General features: G+C 34.8%; 1 protein-coding gene across 1 annotated transcript in view; it reads left to right on the top strand.

Moving 5' to 3' along the window:
- PTPN4 (protein tyrosine phosphatase, non-receptor type 4 (megakaryocyte)) overlaps positions 1-17,698 on the top strand; it is a gene marked incomplete at both ends in the record, with an annotated part of 30,313 nt that extends 12,615 nt beyond the window's left edge. The window contains 11 exons of the mRNA XM_009700314.1: positions 1,501-1,660; positions 4,603-4,686; positions 4,772-4,828; positions 6,116-6,272; positions 7,779-7,945; positions 9,381-9,471; positions 9,558-9,619; positions 10,392-10,538; positions 12,901-13,029; positions 14,504-14,652; positions 17,563-17,698. Of these exons, the coding sequence (XP_009698616.1) occupies positions 1,501-1,660; positions 4,603-4,686; positions 4,772-4,828; positions 6,116-6,272; positions 7,779-7,945; positions 9,381-9,471; positions 9,558-9,619; positions 10,392-10,538; positions 12,901-13,029; positions 14,504-14,652; positions 17,563-17,698 (1,339 nt within the window). The remainder of the gene's footprint in view (positions 1-1,500; positions 1,661-4,602; positions 4,687-4,771; positions 4,829-6,115; positions 6,273-7,778; positions 7,946-9,380; positions 9,472-9,557; positions 9,620-10,391; positions 10,539-12,900; positions 13,030-14,503; positions 14,653-17,562) is intronic.
- Positions 17,699-18,557: the final 859 nt, after the last annotated feature.

Below are 18,557 nucleotides of genomic sequence, written 5' to 3'. Positions count from 1 at the left end.
AAATACAGTAGGACTATTCATGTGGTTGCCCGTGCTTTTTAGAGGGATGTTACGCTATGAGTTACGACTACAGCTTGCTGATAACAAAAGGGGCAGTATCCTATTTCTGGCTTCTGGGAGTGTTCTTCCCTCCCCACACAGTGGTCGAGCCTGTGATGAACCAGTTCACCTTTTTGAGCCAGGAGAGAGCTACCCAGACTTGTCCGAAAAGTCAATGTATTTCTGCTTGCTTGGTAAGCTGCCTTAGCCAAGGGAGGAGTGCTTCAAGGAAGGGGCCAGGGGTGTGGGTGAAAGAAAGAACGGAAGCACCCGTTTTTGGTGGTAGCATTCTCTTTAGATTTAGCTGTAACTTGTAACTTCATTCTTGGTGGTTTCTGGATTTGCCACTAGTATCGGTGGGCTGTTGTCATAAGTCGTTAAATTATTTAATAATACCTTTTAATGTGGTTCAGGGAGAGGAAGGCATGTGTCCTCGCTGGTATTTAGAAACTGGCATTCAAACTAAGTTAATGGGAACTGTGTGCTAACTGCCCGTTTGGGCCTCTCAAAAATGTTGTTCTTAATTCTTAAATACAAAGCCATATAATGAAAGATGAATCATATATTTATGTAACACAAATTATACAGTTAAGCTTTTATTCCAAAAGGACTAATAAAGGAAATTATCCATATTATACATAAACACAGAGAACATTTCTGTTTAATCTACAGTAGAGTGCTTGCAGATCTAAAACTTTCTGCCATTTCATCTTCAGTAATGGTGTTATAACTCAACTAAAAAAATGCATGCAATGAATGCCATTTTTACAAATGTTTCAAAGCTGCACATATTTCAAAGGGGAATATGTTCAAGAGGAGGAAAAAACAAAGTTCTCTTGAAATGTAAACATATACTTTTAAATTGAAAAATTAAAATTTAACAGTATCATCCTCAGTGGGCTGTTCAAATAAATGCAGGTGGACAGTTGAGTTGTCTTCAACTTGCACTCCTCCTATTTTTAGATCAAAAGCCAAAACCTAGTGTGGGACCACTTTATTATGCTGCTTGTGTCTGTTTTTAAGATTTCAATTGCAAGCATTAATTTAAGATGCAAACTAACTAATTTTTGTCCTGAGGAAAACATATTAAGTGACATACCTATTTTAGAAATATTTTTTTTGCAGGAGTGCAGAGTATAAATACAGTGAATTTTACAATATTCCAGTATCAAGTGGGTTAAGAACACTAAAACCATTTTAAAAAAAAAACCCTCATGTGTAAAAGATAAACTTACTGGTTCCCGTGTACGGTTGCTTGTCAAGAAAAAAGCGGTAACATGTCTAAACGTACACTTCCGATATATTCCACCACAGTACATTGTTGAGATGTTAAAAATACATACAGATATTCAGCGCTCAAACTCTTGAGTTTCTTCTAGCATTTTCAGTTTATTTGGAACCCTGAAAAAACTGTCAATAACTCATGATCATTCCACTTCATACTTCTGTTTTGGTATTTAGATCTCAAGAAACTCCTATAGATGGGCAGCCTCCTGCGTTACCACCCAAACAATTTAAAAAGAACAGTTGGAACCAAATTCATCATTCACAGTCACAGCAAGAACTGGATAACCATATTAATGAAACATTTGATGTTCCTTCATCTCCTGAAAAATCCACAGTAAGTTTTTGGATCCAGTTTAACCATTCTGCTTTTTGTTGGAATGATAGTCCTACTCTTCATGAGCTTGATTCTGATGCACTTTAGAGAGTTGTTGTGTTTATGCATTACATTGCAGCATTTCCATTATACATACTGACTCTTTGCTAGCTCTCTCCATTTTTTCCACCTGCTGGAGTAGTCCTTTTTCAGTTATCAGATGACTACGTTGGGATGGCTATGCAAACATTTTGAACAATAGCTTTTCAGCATATGCAGAAATTTCAAACAAACCTCTTCTTTGAGAAGTCATTTACCATCAATTTTAAAGAAGACATTGCAGACACTACCACTAGTGTTTAATCTAGCTTTTATCAAAAAGCTGAAACTATAAGTGCCTACCAGCTTCTAGAGCAGTTTTGTGAGGAGAGGCTTCTTGAATCTGTGGTTGCTTTTCTCATCAGAATTTACGAGACAGTCCACCAAGAGATCTCTGACCATGAATGTAAAAATCTCAGCAAAAGTTCTTTTTTCTGCACTTAAGCACATGCTAGATGAGTAAGCTAGTCAGTTGATTGTCTGACTGAGGTGAGATCTCACTGTGATTTTTGTCCTTCCCAAAGTTTTCAAATGGTTCTTGGTTTTATACTGTTGTGAGACAAGAAACGTTTTGCAGGATGGGAAAACTGTTTAACATCCAGATGTAGCAAATATTATATAAACAGTTTTGCCAACCTCAGACACTCAAAATTGAGTCAGCTCCCAAAATTGGTATTTTAGAAATGCCTTTGGTTTATTTTTATTTGCATTCCAAACTCTAAGCCTAGGGTGTTCTCTCAGGCCTTGTTACAAAGTTAGGATTCCCATAAAAAACATATTTAATTTCATAGCTGGGGTTGTAATAAAACACGCAAGTGAAACTTGTCAATTTATGAGCATTTTTGGAATGTTGTAAAAAAAATTTTGCTTTAATAATGAAACAGAATTTTTAACTTTTGTCTTCTGTCAGTGCTTACATGAGTCATGTTAAAGTACTGTTCTGTTTTGAAAGGTAACACAACTCATCAAGTTTTTCTGCTCTGTATTCAGTTATCTTTACCAATTTGAGAATATAACTTTCAGGGTTTTTTGGACTGCTTTTAGTTCTGCAAAACCAACACAACTGCATGAGAATAAGATTCTTTTTTCCCCTCTGCATTGTCAATGTGATTGTTTGCTTTGGTCCAATGGGCCACATTTATGCAGCCTTACTTAAGGTAGTATACCGTTGTAATTGAAGATCTAATTTGGTCTGCTGATGGCTTTTTATTTTGAGTATTAGAGAATGCAGCATGGCTCTGAAATTTTGTGAAACTGTAAATTCAGGATTTGGAATCTGTGGGGGAGGGGGTTGTTTTGTTTTGTTTTTTCAAAATTGCTTTTCTGACCAGAACGCGCTTCAGGTTCCTGCACCACTAAAGTCTCCTCTTCTGCTGCTCCATCTCAAGTATTTTAAGGAAAATCCTTCACCATTTTGACTTCATTTAACTATTGAATTTCCTTTGTGTGTTGTATGTGTGGAGAGTCTATTTAGAAAGGTAGTAGGACAGGTATGGAAATGACAATTTTTTTACTCCATCTGCAATCCCCTAAATATCCAGTCTGAGAATGTCCAGAAATATTTGAAAACAGGTGTCGCCAGGAGTCCCTTCAGTCAAACAGGTTAATGATGATATACAGTGCTGTCTTCAGGTTTTTAATTGTAAACTACTGCTCAAAATAGCCTGTTAAAGCAGGAAAACATTATTCCTTTTTTGTCTGGGGAATGCAATGGCACAAAAGTTGCCAAACGCTGCAGGTGAGCACTTGGTTGTTGTTCATTCTGTCCAGGAACCTGAGTCTGGTCTCCTGTGCCAGTGAACATAGGCTAAAATAATTTGCATATGATCAAGCTTCTTAAGCACCCTTCTTTCTCATTAACATATCTTACATGGTTACTTTCCTCTCCTTCCTGAAATTTTTCATCTTTTCGTTACTATGACACTGTTCAGAGGGGTTTGTTTTAACCAAGAGCTTAAAACACCTGGAATTGACATAACTTTTTGTAAACCAAGTTGAGCAGACTTCATTTACCTATTGAAACTACATGTTTTGAACTTTTTTACATATAGAAATGTTTGCTTTAAGTTTTTTTGTTTTCTTCCTTTCTGAATGAGTCTTATATGGCTGTAATCGTTAATATTGAAAACTTCCTTGAAATAAATTTCTTTAATAATACTTTGCATCCTCACTGTAGAAACTATGGAACTAGTAGCTAATGTTCAGTCTGTGAAATAAATACTGGTGGCAACAAACTGAAAGTCACTTCAATGGCATGAAGTTGATTTTTTTTTTTTCCAGATTAAAAGTGTCTAGTATTCCCCTGATTATTAGTAGTCCCTTTAACAGTGGTGGTGTGATCAGAATGAAACCAAAAAGCAAGTAGCTAAAATTGTCAGAGCTTGATCAGTGCAGAGCATGTCTACACCTCATATTCCACTACATTGGAAAGGGAATAGGGAATATGGAACTAAGATTTTGTTGCCAAACTTGTTTGCTTACTACTGTCATATTGTGGTTAATAAAAACAAAAGTATACTTTCAATTTCATCATATTACATGCTTACTGCAGGCTTTTCACTGGGGTCTTCATTAAAACAAATTTAAGGAGTTTCCATTTAGTAAACTCTTTTACTTAAGACTGAAGCCAATTAGTCTTTTCTAATACTATTTCTTACTTTGAGCTTACTTTGACAGAATACACTTTCAACTTAGTTAACTTTTCCCTTTTATGGAAAACTCAAGACATTTGTACTATCACTTGATGTTTTCTCAAGTGTCTAGGAACAATTGATGAGGAAACTGCAAAATTATTACATACAATATCCTCAAAGTCTAACTGTGAACAAAGTACATATTAATATAATATAATTTTTGTTTACTAGCCCAATGGTGGTGTCCCCCATGACAATCTTGTTATGATCAGAATGAAACCAGATGAAAATGGAAGGTTTGGCTTCAATGTAAAGGTAACAGTACATCTATTCCCTTCATGTCTATTAAGATTATTTTCTGACATTTGTGATTTATTACTAATTTAATTTGTTTTTAAAGGGTGGATACGATCAAAAGATGCCGGTAATAGTGTCCAGGGTAGCTCCAGGAACACCTGTAAGTTATCAAAAAAACAAACTTGGTAGCAATATCTGTGTATCTTGAAGTATGTATTCAAAACTGTAAATTATTTCATAGCTGCCTATGAAAATTAGTTTTTGCTACAACATTATCATAACAAAGCAAATTATGTTCAGTAAGAATTTGATGAGGCTACATAATGTTTCTTGAGCTGTGTCATCCTAAAAATACATCTACTCTATTACTTTTTTTAATATAGGCATTCATATAATTTCACATAAATTATATATTGAAAGAGTCTTTTAATATGTTAAAAATAACCAAAATAGTAAATCTCTCATTTTAGTGACAGATGTAGCTGAATAAAGCCAAGATTTAGATTAAAATCAGACATCATGATTTAGATTAAAATCAGACATGGTGAGTCATTCATCAGGTCTGATTGTCGGTTGTTACTGGTGTTTAGTGACTATTGATAGTGCCTTCAAACTAGGCACAATATTTTGTCAGTTAATTGCCAAAAATACTGACCTGGTATTCAGCTGACGAGTCAGCTCTGTTTATACCTTTTAGTGTGAACTGTGTATTTGCGAATGTTTAAGCAGTACGGCTTGCTTTTTCTTTTGACTATTTGAAACTATTAAAATGTTTGCCAAGAGCATTGTTCTTGTCCCTGTTAATTATTATCTCTGAAATATTTAATAATGTAAATCATTTTGGCTGAATGCTTTAAACATCTACTCTTTAAGGAGAAGATATTTGGTGATGGCATGTGCTCGCTCTTTTCTGCAACAATGTTTAGACTATGATTATAATAATGATTTTTATTACCTGATTCCTCTCTCTGGGATTACTGGGATTTGTGCATTGTCTTCGGTCCTTGTCTTACTCTTGTCATTACAGTTGCGATATTTTACACCTGAAGCATTTAAGCCTGTGAAATTGATTTGGACAAGGCTTTGTCATGTTACTCCCTTCCCTTCAAAGCTAAGAACATTCAGCTTTTTAATTGCCTATACAAAATGTGATTCAAACAGAGGAGCTTTCTACTTCAACCAGAGGAGTGGAGTAACAGCTGCCAAAAGACATGTTACAATGACAGTCACCTCCCAGTTGCAAATTGATTTGTTCATGTGAATAGCACTGTCTTACGTATTGTGTAACACTTAAATGTATCATTTGAATACAATGCAGCAACCATAGCAACTAGGCTGTTAGGAGTCCCCAAGTATAGTTACTTTAAGTTGCTAATTTTAACGTGATAAATTGGAAATGACTTGTTTCATGGAGTGTTTTATTTTATTTTTTTTCCCCAATGTGCAGGCTGATCTCTGTGTCCCTCGTTTGAATGAAGGTGACCAGGTTGTACTGATTAACGGCAGGGATATAGCAGAGCATACCCATGATCAAGTTGTTATGTTTATTAAAGCTAGCTGTGAGAGACACTCAGGGGAACTTGTGCTCCTAGTTCGACCCAATGGTGAGTGATTTGTGTATAATACTAATAACTAAAAAAAAAAAAATATCCACACCTTGCTTTCATTTTGTGTCCTGAGATGGAATGCTTAACATCATTGTAAGAAAGAACTCCCTTCCTTGAAAAGAAATTGCAACAACACAATGTATTGTACGAATCTTGATCAATCCCATGCTCTAAGGAGCTGCACATAACTAACTGTTGAAAATTAATAGGAAAGTCAGAGATCAAATACTTCTAAGAGAGCTAATTTAAATTTTGTTCTTACTCTCGTTGATAAAAATGTCCAGAAAGCTATATGGATATTGAATGCAGTTTCTGAGGTTGCGGTTATTCCCTTAAGGAAAATAAAAGCCAAACACAAACAAACAAAAAACCCCTCACCAAACACCCAGTGTTTGGATGACTTTGGAGGTCGATATATGCAAAATCCTTCCATATGTTTTTAAAACAATCCAGAATGACTGGTAACATTTCTCCTTGAGGAGACTTAATAGAAGAAAGTGCTAAAAATGCAGTCTAAATAACAGCTTGTGCAATGTATTAATGAAATATACTGTTGCGGCATTGCCAGCAGATGGTCACTGGATTTAATTCTGCTGCACATCCCAATTATAATACAGTTGCAGAGGAAAAAGCAAAATGAAAAATAATAATGTTTAATTGGTCTAATTGAAATTACTTTAGGATAGTACCTCTGCCACTCATAAACAATTTTTCCTTTACTCACTTATTTGGACTCCCCACTTGCTTGTGCTCTCATTATGTATGTAAGTCCTCTTGCAGTTTTTGTGTGCTTACTTTCTTTTTCAGATAAAATTGTTAGCTTTGTATACAAATTTACTAAAACAGTTTCCCCTTGTGTGTTGATTATCTTTGTATTTTTGATAAAAACATTTGAGTTGAAGTGAGGAGTTGCCAGTTTCCTCCTTCGTGGTCACGGGCTATCATTTAAAAACAGGCTTTCGGACAGCATATGTCTCTCCTGCATATAGTAGAAGATGCGTATTATTTTTCAGCTTATTTATAGGTAAGGCATGCATATAGCATCGATAGCATTATAACGTCATATATTAATGCCCTTTTCTCAGGTGGTCTGCACATCTTGCCCTAATTACTGAAGCCTAAAATCAGTTCAAAGTGAATTAAAAGTAAAAATGCAAATGCAACTATAATGACTTCAGAGGCATGATGTGAGAGTCTGAGATTAGGGAGTTGTATTAGACAAGGTAGGGTGTAACATGAGTTTTGATCAAAATTTTAGCAGTCAGTGATGTGGTTTCACTTAAAATTAATATCAAAACAAAACAATATTGTCATGGATTATAATGATCAGTAAAGGCTATTTGCCCTTGCTGATGGGGACTAAAAGCGGTGTGTTAATAAACGTGGATTTTTCTCCAGGAGAGACACTTGTCTCTTTTTCTGTTTTAAATAAATGACTTAGAGTTAACTTTACTTGCCAAACAGCATGTTCAGTCAGAATGTTCAAACCTCTATTTGTTATAGCTGTCTATGATGTTGTGGAAGAGAAGCTGGAGATCGAGCCTGACTTCCAGTACATCCCTGAGAAATCTCCACTTGATGGTGTCCATCAAGATGATAATGCTCTGAGGGAATCCATGATTCAACTAGCAGAGGGGCTTATCACTGGAACGGTTTTGGCTCAGTTTGATGTGAGTACTGTGTCACCTGTAGCTTTGTGGAAGTTCCAAGTCTTTTGGGATAGTAATTATTTTAAGCAGAGCAGATTTCAGTTAAATTTCAGTAGAGTCAGTATCTTTTAGCAAAACAATTGTCTTACATTCTCAAAAGAAAAATAACAAAAAGAATCCAGTCCTCTATTGTATGTGCAAACTTACAGCATAGAATAATCCTAATACTAGTTTTTAGTGTTGTTTTTTTTAAATAGCTTTATTAATTACTTACAGCTTTTTGTGGTTATCGGGGACCTATGCTAATAAAAACATTTTTATAGAAAAGAAGACTGAAAAATGAATACCAAAATATGTATTCTGTACTCAGACCTCCATTCCATATCTAAGTTACCGTAGAAACTGAATGACAGCTGAGCTGTTGACATTTTATGGACAATCTCAATGAGGGAAGGTAAAATTACCAATGGAAAATACAGCCCCAATCTTAAGGGTTAATGTGACAATGTCTTTTATAAATAGTTGATTTTTTTAATGACATATTTCAAAAGGACAGTGCACTTTCTGTGGGGTCCTAAGCTGCTGTAGTCTTTCTTTAGCGCTAACTTGTGCCTTGATAATATTCCATCTTTAACGCACGAGGTCAAGGGACTTAAAGCAGGAAGCAGTAGGTTTGTAAAACACAGTAGTGTGAATTCTGTGAATTCCCCACCAAATGGAGATCTAGCATTATGTGTTAGAACATATATTTATAAAATATATTAATATACTATTCTTTAAGAACATTGGTAAAATTTACTTTTATATCTAGAAAGAAGAGATTTTCTGAAAGTGATTTAAAATCCCTCCTTAACCACACATTTTCAGTCTTCCAAGCAGGTTCAACATTTAAAAGTTTTTAAAATAATTTTTATTGAACCTGGATCATTTCACTGATACTGTTTGCAGCACAAGGGTTGTGGCAGTGCATGGTTAAGGCATTGAGAGGGCAGAAACCTCTCAAAGGAGATTCTGTGCAGGAAAAGAACGAGGTAGCCCAAGATTCACTCTGCAGTTACTGAAATACGGAAGGACATCTTGGGGGGGGAAAAAAAGTGAAAGAACTGCAGTGTAGGTAGATGCCTATATACAAAACTATCTGCTTGCCCCAAATACCATCAGTATCAGTCAGTTCCCTTACCAGTATACGTTGACTTTTGTCTGGATCAGTGTTCTTAGGGAAGCATGAAATGTAATGTTCAGCTTGTCTTTAAACAAATCGTGATGATGTCTTGATTATTTTCAGTGATTCTAGAGCATAGCTAAATTCATAGTGCTTTCTTTTGAAATACGTTTTTATGTGTACCGAAGCTACTGTTGCTCAGTAGTTTATGTTCTAAAAAATACCTCTAGGCAAATAATATACTAATGGATCTTTTGCATTGATTATGGTCTGACCATTGGTTTTGTCTTTTAGCAATTGTATAGGAAAAAGCCTGGAATGACAATGTCTTGTGCCAGATTACCTCAAAACATTTCCAAAAATAGATACAGAGATATTTCGCCTTGTAAGTATATGTGTTTGTGTATGTGTTCTAAAAGTATTTTACTGTGGTTAGTAAATAAGTAACATCTTTCAAAAAATTTTTTTCAGATGATGCTACACGGGTTATTTTAAAAAGTAATGAAGATTACATCAATGCAAATTATATAAATGTGAGTAGTATTTTTCAAAAGAGCTTCTGACATTAAGTAATTTTGCAGTTTGTCAATGGAGGAGTTGATTTAAAAAAAAAAACCCACAATATTTTCATAAATCTAGTTCAGACTAGAATGGCTGATAAACCTGTAGTCAAATGGTTCAAAATTTACTGTAGGTACACTTATTTGCTAATGCTTTGTGGCAGGTGTTTTTATAAATGAAACCAAGAAAAAGAAAAAAAAAGTTAAGAGAAGCTAGCCCTCTACCAGAGGGATTAATTCTTCTTTTCTGATTACTAATGTGGCAGTAGTGTTCAACATCAGTAAAGTCTAATCTGGCAGCACTTTCTTTTATATTTTTTCTTTGTTATTCATTGTCAATAACAACAAAATTACAGCTACTTACTTTTCCTTTCAGGATCAAAAAACAGAATAAATTAAATTTAAAAAGTCAGTATTTTAAAAGCTAGCATCAGAAACCCATAAAGCATGAAATGTTTGCACCTGAATCATTTGCAAACTGGTCTGTCATTTCTTTTTTTAACCATTAATCTTGATTATGGCAACTATGTAACTGTCAGTTAATTTGTGAAGTGTACCTGGATCTTTGTAATAATTTTGCTTGTGAAACACTGAAGAATTTTTATCTGTGCCAATCGTATTTACCAATTTATAATAGAGTTAATATAGTTGGTGCTCTTAATGTATTAGTTAGTAAAAACTAAATGTCTGATGCTTGACTTATTTTAATTCTTACAGCAAATATAATTACTTTGTCTTCTCTTAGATGGAAATCCCTTCTTCCACAATAATAAACCAGTACATTGCTTGTCAAGGTCCGTTACCGAACACTTGTCCTGATTTTTGGCAGATGACTTGGGAACAAGGCTCATCTATGGTTGTGATGTTAACAACTCAAGTTGAACGGGGCAGAGTAAGTAAAAGATTTCCTTAAATACTATTTGCATAATCCTTTAAAAATCTGTTGGTGATTAGCCTTTAAAAGATTAGAGGAATATACTATTATGACATATAATATGACAAGATGTAATAGTTTTAAACTAAAAGAGGGTAGATTCAGACTAGATAGAAGGAAGAAATTTTTTACGATGAGGGTGACGAAACACTGAAACAGGTTGCCTAGGTGGTAGATGCCCCATCCCTGGAAACATTCAAGGTCAGGTTGGACAGGGCTCTGAGCTACCTGATCTAGTTGAAGATGTCCCTGCTCACTGCAGGAGGATTGGACTAGGTGACCTGTAAAGGTCCCTTCCAACCCAAACTATTCTATGATTCTATGACTTTTTTTTATAAGGGTGGTGCATTCCTAGTACTGTTGCAATAATTACTCTTACATTTTAAACCTTCTGATATTGTTAACATGTAGCTAATATTTAAACTTTGTTCAGTTCTGAAATACATCGAAGTTGTCATGGATTTCTTAAAATATTTTTAGGCTGCTTTGTTTGATTCTTTATTGTAAAGTGAAAAGCAAGTAGAATTTACCTTCATAGGATGTTTTTCTCTAAACTCCAAGAAGTTTTGACAGTTTTTGTAGATTAATTCTTCGATATGTAGAGAGATTCATTTTTTAAGGCAGCCTAACACAGCTTTGTAGTGTTAAGATCCCATGCCTGGATGGCTGTCTTTAAGAGAATCCTTGATAAACTTGAGATCTAAAATTTTTTATAAAGTATTCTTCTGTGACTATAAATATTTGTTTAACCATAGGAAGGAATCATTGTCCTTTAAGTAATTTCCATACAAAAATGTGTAAAAATAGAGTACTAGTAATAAAGTAATTACAGTTATAAATTACTAAAAATAATTGTGTATGGTACTGTAAAAAGCCTGAGGTGTATTTTGTGGTTTGTTTTGGTTTTGTGGGTTTGTTGGTTGTTTTGGTTGGTTTGGTTGTTTTGGTTGGTTTGGTTGGTTGTTTTTAAGCTATAGTTTCTTCTTAATGGCCTTGTTTATTATGGAGCTTTGTCCTTTGGAGACAGGCAAAACAATCAAATCAGGTCATACATGAAGTGTAATTCCAGAGTTACTGCATTTATAGTCTGGAGCATTCACAGTAGCACTGACTGGTTTAGTGTATGGACAGAAATGACAGTCTGGAATACTAGTTTAGCAGAATTTCTCCACATTCAGGATTTCTTTTGAAGATGGATTTATAGTAGGTTGTGGGTGTTCTGATCAACTCAGACTGTAGTTCAGATGTCTGTATATGCTTTAACTTTTTAATAACCTTGTATTTGCTGGGAGGTCAGGCCTCTAAATATAATTAAAATAATTGAAGGGGGGTTGCAGTGTTTTTAAACCCTTTTTCAGTGACTCAATGTTAGCATGATGCTGCCTGCTCCAAAATAAACGTGATTAGAGGGAATTTCAGTACAAGTGCCCTTTTAATTTGAGTTTTCTTTGCAGATCTGCTAAGAACAGACTTGCAATAGCAGTTCTCTGAGGTTCCCCCACCCCTTCAATAATGGTATTTGTGGAGTTCTTTGGAGAGCTGCTTAATAATGAAATAAAAGGACTTATATTGTCTTATACCCATAGGCAGGCTCCCTGCTCTAAAGTTGATCATGAGGCTACTGACATCACTATCCCACTGCATGCCGGGGTGTCTCAGTGGAGCAGGAAGTCTGCAAATCTGGCTGCTCTTAAAGAATCGCCAGGTGGGTTGGAAAAATAAAAGTACACTTGAGCTGAAATGACCTCTGTAATTAGGCATTTAAGCAATATATCTGAAAATCTTAGTGTTAGAAGTTTTCATTCACATTTGATGACTCGATCAAGAGTCTTTGAAGTCCACCATCTGCATCCCCCTAATTTCTGCATTAGTTTAACAACTTTTTTTGTTGCTTATGGCCTTTTTTTTTTCCATTTGTTGTTTTCCCATATAAATGTGCTTTGAGAAGATTAGATGAGAATTTTGGAGGTCAGAAATATTTATAAAGCTTCATCTTTGTCACTCAAGTGTTAAGATGGAATATTTATAGATACACTTTTTTAAAAAAATTGCAATGAAAGTTAAAGGCATCCATCTTCAGTTAAACTAACCTCAAGAGCTGGTGCATGCATCCTCTTGAGAAGAGAACCAGGAAATCTCTGCAATACCGTATTTTATAAACAATAATTAGGTAACACAGTCTATTTGGTAAGTAAATTAATAGTGATTACAAAACTATTAAAATAGTCTTTAATGAACAAAGGTATAAGGTACTAGAGAGAATGAAAATAATTCTCTGTGAATTTAAACACAGGCATCTTAAAAAATGTGTTGACCTTAGGTAAAATGCCATCAGTACTGGCCAGAGCCATCAGGAAGCTCATCATATGGGAATTTCCAGATCACCTGCCATTCAGAAGAAGGAAATCCTGCTTATGTCTTTCGAGAAATGACATTGACTAATCTGGAGGTAAAATCATAATACATGTTTTTAAGTATTAATCTGTGGAATCCTCACAGAGTAGCTAAAACTTACTTAATCAGACTTTCTTTTCAACTTGGTGGCATATCCACATAAATAGAACTGTTTATTTCTTGAAGCCTGTAGAAAACTACTCATATTGCCGTGTCCTTATGTAGTATAAAATCTGTTTTTAGAATGAAAACAAACCTTTCACTAGCAAAATATCACAAAGATTCTATTTCCATAATCATATTAATTGGTTTTAAATTACATAAAAGATGTATTATTTGTCTTAAAAGTCTTTATTGGTGTCTTTCATGCCCTGGCCAAAGAAAAAGAGTAATTAAAGAAGTTGAGAAACTTGTTATTCCCTTGATGTTCTCAAAACATGAGACACTAGAGGTATTTCATTATTGGAACTGAAAAATCAGTCTTTGTAGAGGCAAACAGTTCTTAGTAATTCCATTGTGGAGAGTATGTGCAAGTAGATGGAAGATAAATCCTGCGGAGAGAAAGATGAATTGGGATTGTTTACATGTGGTCACCAAGGACCTTCTTGAACATGCGTTGCATGATTTTCAGGGCACATGTAGTTTTTGGAGCCTCCCCAGCTAGCTTTTCAATCTCATAAATGTTTGGAAATGAGTATATGGAATGTAGTTCACGTACTCATTTCTCACTGCTTGGATTACCAGATGAGATGCCAGTTTTATAGAGCTGCCTTTTAGTCAATTTGCAGTTGAAATTCCTTCCTTGTGTCCTGTTGAGACAATTGCTCATTTGTTATCAGCAGTGGAACCTCTGTAAGTGATTCCACTCCTAAAGGTTATTTAAAGTGCAGTAACTCCTGTTCTTTGAAATGCTGCTTTTACACTGATTGTACAGCCTGTCCCCTCCACTAACCAGAGGCAGATAATGTTTATGATATTAGAAGGAGGGGCAGGAGGGAGTGGAAAACAAAGTTATTCTGCATCTTACATATAGTATGCTGGATAAAATTGAGGTGCAGATAAAGCCAAAACAATGCTGCTGTTCACATGGGGTCTGAAGCAAAGCTTTTATGTCTGAAAGTCCTTCCTCTCCTCTCCTAACCTAGTTCTGTCATCTGATCTGGTAAGATAGTACCTCTTTCTGTTAAATTTGTTTTGCTAAAAACTTGACCACCTTTTTGTACATCTAGTGTTCAGATAGATCATTCGTATCCTTGAACTGCTTTGCTATTACATGCATGTAATTTTTTGAACATGTTGAAGGTGTAAACATGGTGAATTGCCTTTTTTGTGTGTGGTTGTTTGGTTTTTTTTTTTAAAAAAAAGTAATTATAAAATCCAGGATGAGCAATGATTAACAGTTGTTAAAGTGCAGCAAGTTGCCTGAAGCCACTTGTATTATGGGTACGAGTTGCTGTAAATGTACCATTGTTTTTTTTTTTTTAATGGGACCTGAATTACCCTTGAATAAATGTTGTGTTTCTGATTAGAAAGAGGAAAGCCGCCAGCTAACCCAAATCCAGTATATAGCATGGCCTGATCACGGGGTTCCTGATGATTCCAGCGATTTCCTAGATTTTGTGTGTCTTGTGCGAAAGAAGAGGGCTGGAAGAGAAGAACCTGTTGTTGTTCATTGCAGGTATCCATTTTTTTTCTCACTTTATTAAATCACTAAACTGAACTTATTTGTCATCAAATAGCTTTTCTGGACTATGTTGTTGAAGAAATAAACATTTAATTGTGTCTGCTTTGGGGATGACAGGAGAACTCAACATTTAAATTAAACAATTACTTAAAATTATAATCACGTTTCAATAAGCAAAAACTTGAGTATCTCCATGCATTGATCTGTGCAGGGATTTTGTTGGGTTTTGAATTTTTTGTTTTGTTTACAGTTTAAATACTTGTGCTAACAATCTGCATAATAATTCAGGGAAATGGCAAAAGATACTTAGGAACCTTTTCCTCATGGTAACTATTCTGCAAAAGTCCTGAATAGCTGTATAAATAATCCATAGCAGAAGACATGGGTGGTATATGCAATGATCAAATAAAAGATACTTTCTCTCGAATCTGCAGTCTTAGGCTGCATGATATTTTGATACATATATGAAGATGACACATTTTTCTCAACAATTTACTTTTGTCATAAATTAAAATAGCTCTGTTACTCAGATTTTTATGTACACATGAAATGTGGGGTTTTTGTTTTTCTTGTGCAACAGTTTTTAATAGTATTCTGCATTCCTATAGTAAATTTCAAAATCTTAATCCTTTAAAATAGCCAATTAGTAAACTATAATAATACATAATGCCAAATGTCTATACCAATTCTTGGTGAGCAGTTCTGTGAATAAAATTTTCACTCTGAATTCCCGAATACTGCCCAGACAGTCAGTGTTCCTGAGTCAGGTGTGCATTGTTCTAAAATCAATTTAATCTACAAGTAAACTAGACTTTTATTGAAGAAGATGAAAGAAAAATGTTTTATCTTTTTGACACTTGGTGTATCAGAAATTGTACTTAATTGGTTTTGCGCGATCTTCTGCTTTATGCTGGTCAGGGTGAATCTTATTAACTGGGGAAACAGTACCAGAATGCCACTGTCTTAAATGATATTGTTCCTCAACTTCCATTATTGATGTACTTTTGGTTGATATGGTTGTGAACAAATAGTGAAAATACCAGCCAAATAGAACTTCTACAATATAAACTGCGACACTGAACAACAACAATGGAGAGTATGAACAGTTTCATTCATCTCAATAAGGCATCGATTCAGCTCCACGCTAGTAATTTCAATACCAACATTTACAACAGTTTTATGTTTCACAGAAGAGAGGGAATATCACAGTTCAACATAATTAATTGACCTAACTTGGTGGCTGTTGGGAAGTATAACCAAATTCCACTAGCGAGTCAAGCTGAAGGAGCCCAGGGTTTCCCCCATATGTTGCGTGCACACTATTTTTAATGTCTGTTCAGTATAATAGGACAAGGCATTAGTGCAACAAAATGGTGAAACTTGTTTGCAGAACTAAGCCATGAGCTTTAGTGTGGGGAATCCAAGTAGCTAGTAGAGCAGACTTTTCTTTTGTACAATAGTAGTTTAAAAACAAAGCCAAAAAAACCCAGAGAGATTGTAAAGCAACAAAAACCTTAAGAAATTGGAAAGGTTTTTGTTATGTTGAACTACTTAAAACAGTAGTTTCCAAGCTTGTGTTCATGTGTTTGTTTTCATTTTTACAAGGCTCCTACTAGTTTAGTTGAACAGTTTCTAATTCTTGTTCTGGATGCGATGGTGAGCCACTCATCCTGTCCATGCCCTTCATGATTTTCTTGTCCTCTCTGTGTTCCCCTCCATCAGTCAATGAGTTCTTTTTCCAAGCTGAAGAGTCCTAGCCTACCTGATATTTGTCATATGGAAACTATCACACTTTCCATCATTGTTGTTGCCATTCTCTGAATCTTTTGAAGTTTTAAAATGAGTCATTAGGTTCTTTGACAGATACTGTTCATGTTTGGATGTGATAAAGCATTCTGCATATAAATTCTATACATATAAATTCTAAGAAATATTATATAACAAGTATGTTTACATCTTGTCATAAAATTTTCATGACATCACTGAAATATATAGTAGCTTTAATGCCACCTTCTGGGCAAAGATTTAAAGTAGCAGTTTGGCCAGACTTAATTTGAAGTTATACTTCAAAATCAGAATAATTAAGTTTCAAAGTTTGGAATGTTTATATTAACTAATTTAGAAGCAAACACTTTCATTTATTGACTGAAATACTAGTTGTATGTGTTAAGAGAATGCTAGCGTTTGAAAATACAGATTTTGGTTCTATATTAAAATATGGAGAAACATTGGTTTTCTGTTTCAAAAGGGCAACATAATTTTCTTGAAAATGAAAAATATTAATTTGAAACGGATTATCAAGCTCAAGGTTAAATATTTAGTGTTTGAGGATTACTACTTGTGGAAAAGTGTATATATATGTACAACAATGCAGATAAATCTTTAGACATGTTAAACCTCTCTTGTACTTTTTAATACTAAGAAAATTATCATTATTGTCATCTTCCAGAGGTTTCTAGTAATGGTTCTATTCCTTATTCTGAAATATGGAAGTATGGATCACTTCAAGAACATAAACATGGTTTTATCAAATTAGTCCAATAGTCCAGTAACGGTCAAATTGATGCTAGGTATCCCTGTGTTTTGTTATCGTCTAGATACTAGTATGGTTTATAATATGATCTGAATAAATACCTGGTTGTAAATTCTGCTGAAGTGAATGGCTGGGTTAAGACAGTCCCTCTTGAAAGGACTGGCGATTCTGCACTAATTGTTTTTAGCTCTGTTCAGGCAGGATGGAGACTTCCAGTGACACAGACACAGTCTGTCTAAGCCCTGTCCTAATAGTGTGGGAATCATAATGATCAATCTTGAGGATCCTTGTAAAGGAAGGTCTTTAAGTATGAACTGTATTCCAGACGCTTTGTTTCATTTTCCATTGTGGTTTTTTGTTGTTTTTTTCAGTGCTGGGATTGGACGAACAGGAGTTCTTATCACTATGGAGACAGCTATGTGTCTCATTGAGTGCAATCAGCCTGTTTACCCATTAGATATTGTAAGAACTATGAGAGATCAAAGAGCCATGATGATCCAAACTCCTGTGAGTATCATACTTGCTGTTCTATGTTGCAGAAGAATAATTTCCTATTATCTAGTCATATCATTAGACAGTTTTTTAATATACTTGCTGTTGATCATATTGCAAAGAGGTCACCTTTACCCAGTATAGCTGTAGCCTTGGCTCCAGGCAGGAGTAAATTGCTAAGGCTGTTGGAAAGGAGCAATTCTTTAAATTTCTACAAAGAAAACTTGGAAAAAAGCAGCAGCTGTCTCGGGGATACCTGGCAATTAATGTCAAAAAGGGCCTATTTTCAGTAGTGTAAAAATTATTCAGTAGAGAAAGCAGGAGCCAAATTCCAGGTATTAAGAATGGGAGTAGTATAAAAGGTAAACACAGACAGATGCAAGACATGCAAGAAAAACCTTCAGTGATGCAATTCAGTGATTTTATGTTGCCTTAGTTACAACGAAAACAAGCCTTAACTCTGCCCTGTAGTGACTGAATTAAAGGGAAATAATCAGAGAAATAATATTTTTAAGAATCAGTGTAATTAAATCTGATGCGAGATATATCAAAGTGATTTTAAGTGTATTTAGTCTAAAAAAAGTAACTTGCTACCAGGATTCTTTTGCTGCTCTCTTCACATTTCATTTATCTTAAGATGCTAGAATTTTTTCTGGATCTATAATGTTTGGGTTTTTTTGAGATAATTACGATGTTGCTTTAATGTGTTATATTTCAGAATTGTAAAAGGTTTAGAACAGATTTAGAAACTTTTTATCAATCAGGTGTTGTGTATCTCTGAGAGCAGTTTGTGTTTACATTTTTAGAAAATACCTAAAAACGGTCAAAAGATTGAGCTGTGTTTCAAAAAAAAAAAAAGACTTGGACTCTTGGT

This window comes from Cariama cristata, unplaced genomic scaffold (genome assembly GCF_000690535.1).
Source record: "Cariama cristata isolate BGI_N322 unplaced genomic scaffold, ASM69053v1 scaffold7825, whole genome shotgun sequence".
Taxonomy (NCBI): Eukaryota; Metazoa; Chordata; class Aves; order Cariamiformes; family Cariamidae; genus Cariama; species Cariama cristata.
This window is presented reverse-complemented; position numbering and strand designations above follow the sequence as displayed.